Source organism: Mustela nivalis, assembly GCF_964662115.1.
Source record: "Mustela nivalis genome assembly, chromosome: 1".
Lineage (NCBI taxonomy): Eukaryota > Metazoa > Chordata > Mammalia > Carnivora > Mustelidae > Mustela > Mustela nivalis.
Window position 1 is genome coordinate 119,566,731 of NC_139020.1, and position 15,308 is coordinate 119,582,038.

A 15,308-nucleotide genomic window follows, 5' to 3' on the forward strand; every position below is an offset into this window, starting at 1 on the left:
CCACAGTCTCTTATGGTTTGTCTCCCCCTCCGATTTCCCCTAATTCACTTTTCCTTTAAAATTTCCCTTCCAATTTCTTCTTCAATCCATTGGTTGTTCAGGTGCATGTTGTTTAATTTCCACAAATTTGTGAATTTCCCCATTTCTTCCATTGTTGATACTAATTTCAAACCACTGTGGTTGGAAAAGATACTTAATATGATTTCAGTCTCCTTAAACTCATTAAGACTTGCTTTGTGACCTAACATATGTTGTATCATGGAGAATGTTCAGCATATATTTGAGAGGAATGTGTATTCTGCTGCTATTGGATAGCATGTTTTATACAAATATGTTAGGTCTATCTGGTCTAAAGTCTAGTTCAAATCCAGTATTTTCTTATTGATTTTCTTGATGTCTTGATGATATATCTATTGTTGAATGATATGTTGATGATATATCTATTGTTGAAAGTGAGGGTATTGAAGTCCCCTACTATTTTTGCATTGCTAGCTCTATTTCTTCCCAGATCTATAAATGTGTAATATTATTAGGGTGCTCCAATATTGGATGCATGGATGCATATACATTTTCAACCGTTATATCCTCTTGATGAAATGATCCCTTTATCATTATCTAATGACCTTCTTTGTCTCTTGTGTTTCCATGACTGAAATCTTAATAACTTCTTACAAGGGGCATTATACACATTTAGATTTTACCTCTTTCAATATCATCCATGGGAGATGCTGGGGACATTTTGTCTTCAGATGGAGAATGTTTCACAAGATTGGGAGTCCTAGCTGAATTTCGCATTTGTTGCTGCTGTTGTTCTATACGATACTGAATTTTACTACTTCCTTCAACTCTGGAATAAAGAATATCAAAGCTCAATACAAGGATGATAGAAATTTAACAACTGCAACTTACAAAGTTACTAGAATTAACCACTTATTCTTTTCCCTAAATATCCTTAAAATGACATTCAAAAATTAAAACATTAGTTTAGTTCATTATTTAACAACTATCTATTGGGCCCTGCTGTATGCATGATATATACACAGATCCAGTGGGGGATACAAATGTAAATAAAAAAACAAGATTACTACTCAAAATTGAAAAAATAAGATGTATACAAATTACAAAGATAAACAGAAGTTATACATAAGTGTATAACAAATACAACATATCCCCTAAATTCTAAAATTATCATTTCTGTTAAAATCAATTCACTCTCACATTTTTCATTCCCAACTTTAAGACATGTTACTAAAGGAGATTCATACACTTTCTTTTGAATATTTTTAAGAGAAAAGTATATAATACAGTTATGCTTGACTTCTCTATCTTCCATTTCCAGTCACCAAATCCTATCAGTTATACCTTCACAGAGTATTTAGAACCTCACTATTCTCTTCATTCCTACTTCCAAAAATCATGGTTTATGTATTTTTCTGTTTGCCACATTGTTTCATTCTACCCAACTTGTTTCATGGATTAATGTTTCAAAAAAATGTAAGCAAGTCAATCTCCTTATACCGGGGCACAGAAACAAATGTCTGCTCTATTCAAACAGGTCTTATTCACTGGCTCCAAATAAGTCAGATAGATATATTCCTGCCTTCAAGCTTTGCCTACAACTTCCTGTTCTCTCTAATCAATTAAATATTTTCTACTAATAAAAATTACTAATAAAAATTACTGGGGCAAGGAGGGGATAATAAAAATAGAGCTTTCTAGGGTCCTTCTTTGATCTGAAGTTGGATTTGGGAACTCATATTTAATAAGCACCCATATTAATTCTTATCATAAAGTATGTTTGGAGGGGGAAGTCCCAAATCTTTTTTCTTTTTTTAAAAAGTTTTTATTTAAATTCTAGTTAGTTAACATACAGTATAATATTAGTTACAGGTGTAGAATTTAGTGATTCACCACTTATATTCAACATCCAGTGCTTATCACAAGTGCCCTCCTTAATTCCTAACACCCATTTAATCCTTCCTTCCACCCACCTCCTGTGTGGTAACCATCAGTTTGTTCTCTATGGTTAAGGGTATGTTTCTTGGTTGTCCCTCTCTCTTTTTTTCACCTATAATTGTTTTGTTTCTTAAATTTCACATATGAATGAAAGCATACATTATTTGTCTCTCTCTGACTATTTCACTTAGGATAACACTCTCCAGCTCCATCCAGGTCGCTGCAAATGGCAAGACTTCATTCTTTTTTATGGCTGGGTAATATTCCATTGTGTATGTACATATACCACATCTTCTTTATCTATTCATCAACTGGTGGACATTTGGGCTGTTTTCATATTTTGGCTATTTGTTGATAATGCTGCTATAAACATCAGGGTGCATGTATCCCTTCGAATTCTTAACCTCTCAAGACATCAGTAAGGACTCCCTAAATGCTCGAATAAATGATAACTTCTCCATTCCCTTAAGTCCTAGAACAATTTTTGTCTATGCTATTTTTATGGCTTTTAGTGTAGGTCCCTTATATTGCATGATAATGCACCACATGTTTACAAACAAGAATATGAGATGGCTATATTCTTACTGACTTTTTAAATAGAATTATCTGTTAATCCAGTTAAAATGCAGACATTTTGAGGTTAGTATTTGTATAAGATATTGTTCTTTTCTTAGTGCCTTACATGTTCTAGGTGCTTAATAAATTTTTACTAGTGAAGATGAAATTATTTTGCAAAGTGTATAATGGTTCTTTTAAGTCCAATTCTATGAAAACACTTAAAATAAAATAAATGTAGACCTCCATATACAGAAAACATTCAGAAACAAAAAAGCTTTTATATGTCATAGAAGAAGGGGTAAAAGTCTTTGGCTAAGGATCTCTACCAAATTTAAACTTGGAAAAAGATTAAAACATTTCTGTATCATGCAGAAATAATCCTTGCATAATAATGTACTTGGTCCAATCATTTCTTTCATTGACATTTTCTTAGCAATTTATTTGTTGATAAAGTAATTTATTTCATTAACCACATACCTTGTTTTTTTTACAGTGATGTTACTGCTGAGTTTTTCTAGTCGACATTCTCCAGTGTCATGGTTAATAATTAAAATGCATTCTTTTAAGTAAGGTTTCTTTGAACCTTTGAAAACAGTTACTGGTGGAGTTGAACCCTGTTTAAAAAGTTAATTATCATTACTTGAAATTTATCATAGAAATTCAGTTGGGAGAGCCTTTTAAATCTTCTGTGTTTCTCAATCTATGTTATACCTCAAGTCCATCTAACTTTCTAAGTCCATTAGTTGGACAACAAGGATTCATAGTAAAAAAAGACAGAGATGAAACAAAGCTGAGGTCTCAAACCTGCTATCACCGAGGAAAGGAAATAGAGGAAGTACTTGCCCTAAGTCATTAAAGATTTGTTTCATTGGTCTACAACAGGCAATTGGGATTCAATTTTAATGCAACCAATACTTTTTACAGATAAAGGAACAGAAGCCATGAATCGTATTTCCTATCCATTCCTTCTTCCTGTATAAGCTTAGTTTTTCAAATATGGTATTTTCTTAAAATGGCACTTACCTACGCAGGTTACCTGTTAGGCTAAACCTCACTATTAATTTTAGCATCATTAATTGAGACAACTGGATACACTTCATGATGCAATATAAAAGTAAACAGTATCACCTATAAAGTATTCTTGCCTAAACACACACACACACACACACACACAATCTCTCATTAAACCTTTAGATATAACTATCAATTTACAGCAAATATGAGGAATAGGGGAAGAAATGAGTAGGATACCCCTAAACAGCAATTCAAGGACTCAAATTACAGTTAATAAGAGATTTGTGCAATGTTCTTCTTTATAATATTTGTATTCCTACTTAGGATAGATCTTAAAATTATAATACATTATTGCACGTTGAGTTCCTGAACATTAAAGGACTGGATTATGATTTCTTTTCTTGCTCCTAGCACCTGAAGTACCAAGCCCTTCACAAATACTAAATGGATACTGAATATGAACAATCTGAACATTTTGATCCGAAGTAACAAGTTAAATAAAATTTTCATAGTCTCTATACCTGTCTTCCACACTTTGAACAAGCTTTTAAAAAGCAAAGCTTTTTTATTAAATTGAGCACTATTCCTATCTTAAACTTTAATTACTGCCTATTCCCTTATTCTATACCCCAAGAAAGGAGTATTAAAGTATTAAATTACCAAGAAACTCCCAAGCATATGAGTTGTCTTTGCCTCTAAATTAACTATTTTCAGCAAATGAAATTTAAATCAGAGGCAGCCTGAAAGATAAGGACTCAGCCACCACAGAACTGGGGGTGGGGGGCTTCAGGAAAAGGAAACAGCAAGTGCAAAAGATCTGAGGCCAGAAAGATGAAGGGAGAGCAAAGGGCTTGTGGGAAAGGAAGATGAGCTTGGGCAGATGGATAAGTGTTAGATCCTGCAGGGTCTTGCTGGCTCTGGGGAGGGTTTGAGATTTTTTTTTTTTTTTCTGTAAGTCATAAGAAGCATTTGCAGAAGAATGACCATTCATTCATTCATTCATTTATAGCATGCAAGAGCACACACAAGCAGCGGGAGGGGCAAAGGGAGAAGAAGAAAGGGAATCCTAAGCAGGCTTCATGCCCAGCATGGAGCCCAGCGTGGGACTGGATCTCAGGACCCTGAGATCATGACCTAAGCCAAAAATCAAAAGTCTGATGCTCAACCAAATGAACCACCCAGGTGTCCTCAGAATTAACCTTTTAAAAAGACTGCCTTGTATAAATATATGTGAACATCTACAGAGTACTAGACACTGTTCCAAATGTTCTATATTTACAACATTAAACTCATTCACTCCTCAAAAACGAACCAACAAACAAAAAAATTACTGAATACATCCAATCATCTCCATATTTACTATTACCCAACTTCATAATGCAACCATCATCTCACCTCAGTTCCTATTCTCCTCCCTACTGTCGTTTCAATTTTGTCCCCCATCTGCTGACAGGGAAATCTGATCATGCCTGACTATGAATACCAGGACAGGAAATTAATCAGTAATGAAAGGGAAAAGTACAATTGTACTCCCAAATAGGAGAAGGGAAAAAGAAAGAAGAGATGCTTAATGAAACTAATTTAAAAAATGAGGGAAAAACTAAAATAACTAATAAACATACCAAAGATGATAGATGTAAAAATCAGGCACATCAGCTTTGAACTAAATGTGGATAGAATTCTTTTAATAAAAACAGGAAGTGTCAAACTAGGTTTAAAAATGAAACAGAATAGGACACCTGGGTGGCTCAGTCTGTTGAGCACCTGACTCTTGGTTTTGGCTAAAGTCATGACCTCAGGTCATGATCTCAGGACTGTGAGATTGAGCCCCGCTTCATGCTCCATGCTTAGTGTGGAGTCTTCTTGGGATTCTCTCTCTCCTTCCCCTTCTACCCCTACCCCTACTCATGTGCTCTTTCTGTCTTTCTCAAAAATAAATTCATAAAAAAAGAAACAATATTCTGTTAACAAAAGATATATTTAAAACAAAATGTCAGCTGAATTAAAAAAAAACAGACAGAGATTCCATGAACATGCAAATCAAAAGAAAGGGTGCAATATTACTATGAGACAAGGTACTAAGATTAAAATCACAAAAACAGGATTAAAAAATATATATGGTAAAAGATACAATTCATTAAAAAACATAATTACAATAAGATGTGAAAATAGAACCAGTCTTAAAATAAGCTGAGGTCCCAAGAATGTGGTGGGCTAATTTCTCATTTGAGCTAAATACTCGGTGGACAGAATCAAACAGTTCATCCTGGAAGGGACATTGCCAAAGAGGGTGGCTTAGAGTGGGATAGTAGCACATCTGACATATAGAATTTCCACAAGTCAACATTTGGGGGCTAACGTCAAAAGCAGCCATTAGAGATGCATTTCCTGCATAACAGGAAGGGTAGTTTGGAAGTTTGAAGTGGACTATTTCAATGAGTCCCACAAAAGTACTCCTCAAGATAGAGATAACACTAAAGAATGTCACATTTGGACAGCACCAAAGACAAATCATTATAGTTAGGTCTTTTCCCCTCAAGATTTAACATTTTGAAAGTTTATAATAGCCAAATATAGAGAATTATTTGTAAGGAAGAGAGATTTGTAAATGCCCAATATTAATCAGCTTAATAGTCTTCATTTTTATTAGGTTCTTCTACTTGGCATTAACAAAGGAAATCCAGAGGAATGAAAATAAGAAAATCTACCTTATGAAGGAATGGCCAGAAACTGAAGGTACTCTTGAAAGTATAGTATAATGAAAGTTCCATTTTATAGAATGACTTCTACCTTCTAGTCATTTTTACCCAAATGATGAAAGCAAGTTCATAGAGAAAATAGAGAATCTAAATACCCCGACCAACATTCATTACATTTCCATAAACTTAAGAAGAACTCTGAAGAAATATTAAACCTCCTACTTGTTTAACAAAATTCTTAAGGGAAGAAAGCCACAAAGTGTTTTTGAGAATGTAATTTCTACTCTTATTCACAATTGTTCTAGGACTGTATGGTCAGCAGAAAAAAATATTTGCTTTCTACAGGTGGTAATTTTAACTATTTTATTTCAGCTGTCTAAAAGGGCTATAGAATAAACTTAAAATTCTTTCGCATTACACATTAAACACTTTTTTATTTGATTCCTAAATGCCTTTCCATATCCCACTATGTTCCTAGTGGACTCCTTCTGATCTAGCCAGAGTGGCTTATATGTAGTTCTTCAAACATAACAGACTTTTTTGTTGCCTTGTCTTAACCCATGTCTTTTTCTTTTCTCTGCCTAAAATGTCTTCCCTCTTTCCTTTACCTGGGTAACTTCCACTCTTCTTCAAGACAGGAAACCCTGGCATCTCTTCTTCCTCTGCTGAGTTTTCTTCTGCACTTCTGTAATATTCTGTATATACCTCTGTGACAGTCCTTACATTTCAATATTTTAAGCAGTTATTTCCTGTCTTTCTCATTAAATGGTAATATTTTCCAGGACACTGACCATGTCTAGTTTTCTGCTGTTCCCAATAGCTACTTAGCACAGGTGTTGCCATACAGAAGGTATGTGCAAATATGGCCCTTCTGCCCTCTGTTTCTTTCTCATGCATACATACATGGACACAAATATTGAGACATATTCTTTTTGGATATATCTCTGGTGGACTGGTGAGGGGTATTACTTCTTCCCAAATTATTTCTTTGCTCTTTTAGAAATTTACAGTGTGAAGGTTTGAAAACTTCTCTCTATATTTGTCATTCTCTAAAGAGATATCTCAATTGAGATCATAACCAAAAACATGGTGGATGGTAACTCTTGCTTAAAGAAGGATATATGTGAATGAGAAAGTTTCATTAATAAATGTAAGAACCCCCACCTGCTTGTAAGAGCAAAGCAGTGCAAGGAATGGGGATGGAAGAATTGTTAATTTGAGGGAAAAAAATCTACATGGCAAAGTTAAAGTTTTTTTTTTCCACAAACCAATCATCACTGATCAATAATCCTATAACCTGAGACCAGGCTAGTGCTACCAGTTATCAACTTAAAGTTTTTCAATAACTTTTAGAATTAAGGGGATAGTTTAGGTTTTTCTTTAATAAACATCATAAAGCAAAATGGCCTTTGACTTACTGGTACAAAATTTCCGAACTATTTAGAGATGCCAGCTTTTCATAACAGAATAAGGCAAAAGTTTATTCATCCACATATCACACTGAATTGGTTGTTCATTTCCTTCAGTTTGTAAGGGAGCAAATGAGAAGTCTTTCCACAAATTTAATTAACCTTAGGAATTCTTTCAAAGGCAGCAACTGATACAGTCTGACATAACAGTGGGGTCTCAATAAATAGTGTTGGCTGATAAAAAATAAGAAGCCTAGAAGACTAGAGGATAGAGAGCTTGCTCGCTCTACCTCCAATCACAACAAATCATCTCATAAATGCAAACAAGAATGTCGATGAATTAGCACAAAATAATTTCTGTTAAAAAATTCAACAGAACAGAGAAAAAATCTCAGTCCAGTGCTTTCTCTGTAGGTTAAAATATAAAGTTACAGTCTTCGTGTTCTCTGAGAATAGCTCAAGTCAGTATAAAAGAAAAAAAGAAACAAGTTGAATGCAAAGACATTTCTAACTCAAAAGCTGAGAAAACTAGAGCAACACTTAATTTGTCTATTTATGTAAATAGTATTTGAAACATCTGGAAATTTTTTAAATGGACAAAACTTTGGCTAAAGCCTCCTTGACCTAGTGTCTTTTTTTCCTAACCCATTCCCCAAACTATTGCTAAAACCACTCTAAAAGCAAAAATCTAATCATGTTACTACTCTCCTCAGAAACCTCTAATGGTATTCTAATACCTATGGAATAAAGCCTAAATTCTACATTAGAAGATGATAAATTTTTCACCATCTGATCCCAATTCATCTTTCCAGAGACTACTTCTATCAATCATTTTTCAAAATTCTGTTATTTATTTACTACATTAATTCATTTATTCCACAAACTTCTTGTTCTTTCTCTATTAGAGCCATTTACATACTGTTCTTCTGCCTAGAATAGTCTACTCCCTTTCTGCCTGATGAAATTCTACTTGTCCTTCAAGGCTCAGCTCAAACAGCATCTGCCTTGTGAAGCCTTTTAAGATTCTACCAAGCAGAGTATTTCAATCAACGGATGTACTAACACAGAATTTTGTACATGCTCTAATATATACCATTAGACATCTGTGTGTCCTGCTATAACAGATTAGGACAAGAAGGCTGGGAACATGCTATTATTCCTAGTTTAGAGTACAAAATCTGGTTCATAATACTAGTTTAATAAGTATATGTTTAGACCTCTAAGTGTTTCAGATCATTTGAAATGATAGTTCCTGAAACTTATTAAATAGATCAAAGTATTTTTAAAAAGTATTTTCAGATTGCTTTACCTAAAATGGCTTAAAAAAAGTTTTTTTTGTTTTTGTTTTTTGTTTTTTTGCTTTGGTGTATTTGTTAATTACTTCAACTACCACTGCATGAACTGTGCAATTATTTTCATTTGAATTTAGTAAAAATCCTGCAAAAAGATACTTTCAGTCTGAATATATACAAATACTCACTTCTATATTGGGCAGAGTTATTGTCACCTGTTCACCTTTGCCGACTTCAAGCTCACCTTCACAGGAAGTATCAATAGAAGCAGGTTTGAAGTCATCTAAAAATAGAGACAGATATGGATTTTTACAAAATGGAACAATAGCTGGGTACCTGGATATTAAAAATATGAACATGTTTCATTGATAAGTCACTTTGCAACAGCCAGTAATTAAAATGGTTTTAGAAGAGTCTTCATATTACATATAAAATCGAATCTACTTTATTTCCATATGTATAATTCTGAGAAACAGCTAAATTCTAAAATAGTATTCCTCAAACCATGCTTCCTCTGAATCCTGTTTAGGTCAAGATAAACTAAACTAAGATGTTCTACTGGTAAAAAATACATAACGTCAGTGTTTTCACAATTTGGTTAAAAACTAGTACCAGTAGAATGTTTTCAATTTTCAGGCTTTTACTCCTGTAATTTTTCTTAAGCCATCTTGGGTGTCTGTTATCACTTGTCTTCTGTCCCAGCAGAATACATAATTAATGAATACATGGAAAACACATACTCATGGGAAAACTTAAGGAAAAGCAATCATTGAGCTAACAGTTTGAGTTTTTCATGAATCCTACCATTAAAGGATATGTAAATTTAACCAAATCTTCAGAAGAATTTAAAATGGGTTTTCATTTTGAATTAAATCATAATTCAAATGTTATTAAAATATATTATTCAGAAGGAATTTAAAGTGCTCAGATATTTCATATACTGAACAAGTTTATAAAACTCTAAGATATGGGAGCAACTTAAAAATAATTCACATGAATTCATATAAATGACTGATAATTCTAATATAGGACTCCTCGGGTAACATATATTTTTTCCAGGTTAACTCTTTATTAAAGGATACATGCAAGCTAGAACATGAGTCATAAGCTTGACGAATTTTCACAAAGTGACACATATGTAATCAGCAACAAGATCAAGAAGCAGAACATTATCAATCCCTAAAAGGCCTACCCCAATTACCCTTACCTCAAGAGACAGATCTTTATATTAACAGGGAAGCCAAAGACAAAAAGTTTAAATCCAAAGTACTGAACATTTATTAGAATTTAGGGAACTATAATAGGTAGATCTTGGGAAAAGAGAATATTCCAGTGTTCATCAAATTATCTTCTTTCAATAAACAAAAGCTGGTCCTGCTTCCCAATGGTAATTATAATCGCTAATATTTATGGAACACTTACTTCCTGCCAGGCATCTTGCTTAACACTTCATATTTCATTATTACAACGACTCTAAGAAATAAAATCCATTCTTTTTTTTTTTTTTAAAGATTTTATTTATTTATTTGACAGAGAGAAATTACAAGTACACTGAGAGGCAGGCAGAGAGAGAGAAGGAAGCAGACTCCCTGCTGAGCAGAGAGCCCGATGTGGGACTCGATCCCAGGACCCTGAGATCATGACCTGAGCCGAAGGCAGCGGCTTAACCCACTGAGCCACCCAGGCGCCCATGAAATCCATTCTTAACTTCCCTAAGCACATATGAATATAAACAATTCACACGAAATGTTCTTTATAATGTGGTTTATTCTTTATGCTGCCTTATTAAAAACTGAATACATGCAATATCTCTTAAAACCTTGATGCTTATTTCTAGATTTTAAGAAACAGATAAAAAATAAAATAAGCAACATAGAAAATGTGAAAGAATTTGATTTACAGTGTATCCTTAAGTAGTACCACTGAGGATAAAGACTGAAAATAAGTTGGGTAGTTAGTAGCAGTAAGGTAATGAGAAAGTTAAAAAATAATTTAGGTGTTAAGTTTTTGGTGCTTAAAAGAAGTTCTAGAGAAATAAGTGTTAGTGTTAATTGATTAAAAGGCAATAATATTTAAGAAAACAAATTTGAACTGAGCCTTTAGTATCACAGGAATAAAGAAAAAGTAGAAAGCAGAAGGCAGGAAAATATAAGAGAATAAACAAAGATACAAAAGTAAATATTAGTAACAGCTATTACTTATATATTATTTTAAAAATTTCCCTAAATACTTTTATCTCAAACATTCACAAAAATTCTTAAAGTAGGGGCACCTGGGTGGCTCAGTGGGTTAAGCCTCTGTCTTTGGCTCAGGTCGTGAACTCAGAGTCCTGGGATCAAGCCCCACATCAGGCTCTCTGCTCGGCGGGGAGCCTGCTTCCCTTCCTCTCTCTCTGCCTGCCTCTCTGCCTACTTGTGATCTCTCTCTCTGTCCAATAAATGAATAAAATCTTTTTTAAAAAAAAAAGAATCTGTATTTAAAAAAAAAAATTCTTAAAGTAGTGAATATCCCTCTTACAGAGAAGGCAGAGGATGGTGGGAGAAATTAAGTCCCTTGCCCAAGATCATAAAATTCATATTTGCTAAAGCTAGAATAAGGAACCATAAATTTAGTAGAATAAAAAGGTAAGAGGTTAATCAACAACCTTTGATATCAGCCTTATTTTTTTTTTAATATTTTATTTACTTACTAGAGAGAGAGAAAGAGAGAGCACGCACATGAGTGCACACACAGGAGGGGGAGCAGGTGCAGGGAGAGAGAGAAGGAGACTTCCCACTCAGTGGGGAGCCACACATGGGGCTCCATCCCAGGACCCCGGGATCATGACCTGACCCGAAGGCAGACACTTAACCAACTGAGCCACCCATGTGCCCCTGATTATTGATATCAACGTTTATGGAGAAAGAAGGTAAGCGCAATTTCAGCTAGTACATATCATTTGAAACCTTAAAGTGAAAACTTCATTTTGTAAGGATGTATACAGAATATATGAAGTAAATACCACTTAAATATTTTTTTTAAGATTTTTATTTATTTATTTGGCGGACAGATCACAAGTAGGCAGAGAGGCAGGCAGAGAGAGAGGAGGAAGCAGGCTCCCCATTGAGAGAGAGCCCAATACAGGGCTCGATCCCAGGACCCTGGGATCATGACCTGAGCCGAAGGCAGAGGCTTTAACCCACTGAGCCACCCAGGTGCCCCTAAAATATTTTTGATATAAGTAATTTATCATCATGGCCTATAGGGGTACCCAGTAAAAGCCTTTGTCTTAAAGTGTTCACAACCTTCTAATTTTAACTCTCCTTCAAGGTTCTGCTCACCAGTGTATGTATTCCTGTAAATGTTCCTCTATCTTCTTCATCACTCACATCTAATCACTATGTCTTTTTCCATAATATCTTTCAGAGCCATCTCCTTCTATTATTGCTGAGGGCAAACTAGTTTTCAATCAACAAAAAGCTAAACTATTAAAGTACCTATAGCTTGCCCATCTGTTTTTCTGTTTTTGGTCTTAGAATGTGAATCTTGTGGTGGGTATTAAGGAGGGCATGTACTGGAACACTGAAAAAAATAAAATAAAATTACGATGTTTAAAAAAAAAAAAAAAAGAAGAATGTGAGTCTTATTTCAAAGTCTCCTCTTCCCTAAAGTAGTCGCTGGGTGGAGCCCTTTCCTTACTCTCCAAAATATTCTTTTGGGGGGGGGGGGGCACGTCCACTTCTTAGCCTTTACCATACCACTCATCAAAACCTAACATAAATGACATGGCATTATTTACCTCTTCCTGTACATGTCCTTTTGGACTGTAATTATTTTAAAGCATAATGCCTCATACTTTTAATTCCTCCTGAAATATGGCTCCTAGCATAATGTCTTTAATATAATGGGATCATATGAGCTCTTTATAATTGACTCTGGTTGATATATTTATCCTTCTCTGAACTACCTACAAGCTTAGTTTAAGCATAAACTTATTTCAGCTAAATTATGTGCAAAAGGCTTGTTTTCTAATTGTTTCCTGAGGATCAGAGTCATCTGTACTTCAAGACTCTCATTTCTTTTGGGTAGATACTGCCATATTCCTTTTGTACTTTTCACTAGTACATTTCTGTTCTCATAGAGGGCACCCAAACTTAATATTTGACAAAAAAGAATTCTCTGTGATATATAAGTAAAACAAAAATGACACCTTAGAGCAAAACCATGGTTCTCTGATCGCCCATATTTTTCTGACAGTGACACAAAGGACAATACTGGGAGATATGACTGCATTTAACTACAGCTAAATAATGCTTTAGAGAAGAGGCCAGAAAGGTAAGCCAAGGCAGTGAAGCAGACCACTGGGGAATCGTAGTGCATAAACCCAATATCAAGAAGACAATCAGCTGTGCCAAGAGGAATACATGTTTGGTGTGGCCAGGTTATCTCTAATTTTTGAAAGAGAAGCTGGTAATCAATCTCTGTATAAAATATCTTGATATTTTATTTACAACAAATTTATGTTTAAACAACAACTGTGTGGGTGAAACAAAGAATCTCTACTGTCAAATTCAGCCAATAGGCTGTTAATCTATAATCTCTGTTATAGTGTTCAAATACTGATTCTTTTTCTTTATAATATATCACCACTTTTTTAAAGATTTTATTTACTTATTTGACAGAGAGAGAGAAAGACAGTGAGAGAGGAACACAAGCAAGGGAAGTGAAAGAGGGAGAAGTGGGACCCCCCTGCAGAGCCGGGAGCCTGATGTGGGGCTCCACGCTGATCCCAGGATCCTGGGATCATGACCTGAGCTGGAGGCAGACACTTAACAACTGAGCCACCCAGGTGCCCCAATATATCATTACTTTTGATCTTCACAACAACTCTTTGAAGATTCTCACCCACATTTTACCAATAGGGAACTCCTCTAAAGTAATGAAGCCAGTAAAAAATCAAGCCAGGAAATCAAGCCACCTACTCCATCCACTCATAAAATAGAGCTTTTTTGACTTATATTCAGTTCTTAACTTTTGCATGTATTGGGGGGGTTGTTAGGAGGTGAGGAATAGTCATAAGTCCCTTTGGAAATCTGATGAAAATTATAGATCAGCTATAGATCTTCTCCACAGGAAAAAATATGCATGTGTGAACATACATATCAAGTACTGTAATTTCAAGAGATTCACAAGTCCTTGAAGTTTAAATGTCTATGGGACAACTACAAGAGACAGAAATGTATTCAAAATAGCTGTAGCTTTACTTAATGATAAGGATGAACTTATAAACAATAAATCAAAACTATTCTGAACCTATTTATATATATATATTTTTAAGATTTTACTTGTTTATTTGACAGAGAGAGACACAGCGAGAGAGGGAGCACAAGCAGGGGGAGTGGAAGAGGGAGAAGCAGGCTTCCCTCTGAGCAGGGAGCCCAATGTGGGGCTTGATCCCATGACCCTGGGATCATGAACTGAGCCAAAGGCATCTGTCCGCTTAACAACGGAGCCACCCAGGTGTCCCCCTATTTATATTTCTAATTATTTGCTGTTTGAATAAGTTTTACTTTTTATTACTTTCTATATTAAGATTGTCTTTTATTTACTTTCAAACAAGTTTTTTTAAGTATACAACTTTTGAGTTTCAAGTGAACAAAGTATAGACCTAGAATTATAGAATTTGTTGAGTAATCTCTTGTTTTCCATGTGCTTCCAAATGCCAAATGTATTTTCAAAGCTGCTATAATTCCAGACTACACAGTTTCTTTCTTTCAGTTCTTCTTAGTTTGGAAAACTCACCACTAATTTTACTATTTATTTATTCTCTGTAGATTTCCTTCATCTATGTTATTTCTTCTTTTTTTTATATAAGATTTATCTATTTTAGAGAGAGAGAGTGAGAGGGTGCAGGAGGAGGGATAGGGGAAGGGGTGGAGGAAGAAGGAGTAGAGGGAGAGAGAAAATCTCTTGATTTCATGATGGGCTTGATTTCATGATTCTGAGATCATGACCTGAGCCAAAATCAAGAGCCTGACGCGTCACCAACTGAGCCACCCAGGTGCCCCTATTATTTTTTTCTTTATAGTGCAATTACTTATATTATGCATAGAGTAGAAAAACATTTCCTGCTTTGAACTTAATGCTTTTTCAGTCAATGCTGATCACTTTTGTGACTATTTCAGCTGTAGTGTCACATAATGTCTTTATCTCCATAAAAGAATTACGATTACTATCATAAATTTACTTCCTGGAATAAGAACTAATTCAACTAACTCCAAAACCCATACCCTTTCCAATATACAACATTGATCAGAGAACATTCATTGTAAATATCATTTTAATCCCATTTTCATTAGTGTACTTTCTAATGTTTGCTCACACCAAAACTTAATCACTTC

The 15,308-nt window shown here is 34.6% G+C and overlaps 2 protein-coding genes across 2 annotated transcripts in view; both read right to left on the reverse strand.

Annotated features, from left to right (window-relative positions):
- The window catches only part of SLC15A2 (solute carrier family 15 member 2), a 93,796-nt gene that overhangs the window by 75,366 nt on the left and 3,122 nt on the right, over nucleotides 1–15,308 (reverse strand). Inside the window, exons 2-4 of the mRNA XM_082740348.1 lie at nucleotides 9,117–9,211; nucleotides 2,992–3,128; nucleotides 702–847 (exon numbers count right to left, since the gene is read on the reverse strand). The gene's annotated coding sequence lies outside the window, so the exon portion shown is untranslated. The remainder of the gene's footprint in view (nucleotides 1–701; nucleotides 848–2,991; nucleotides 3,129–9,116; nucleotides 9,212–15,308) is intronic.
- EAF2 (ELL associated factor 2) overlaps nucleotides 1–15,308 on the reverse strand; it is a 41,927-nt gene that overhangs the window by 23,530 nt on the left and 3,089 nt on the right. Inside the window, exons 2-4 of the mRNA XM_082740791.1 lie at nucleotides 9,117–9,211; nucleotides 2,992–3,128; nucleotides 702–847 (exon numbers count right to left, since the gene is read on the reverse strand). Of these exons, the coding sequence (XP_082596917.1) occupies nucleotides 702–847; nucleotides 2,992–3,128; nucleotides 9,117–9,211 (378 nt within the window). The remainder of the gene's footprint in view (nucleotides 1–701; nucleotides 848–2,991; nucleotides 3,129–9,116; nucleotides 9,212–15,308) is intronic.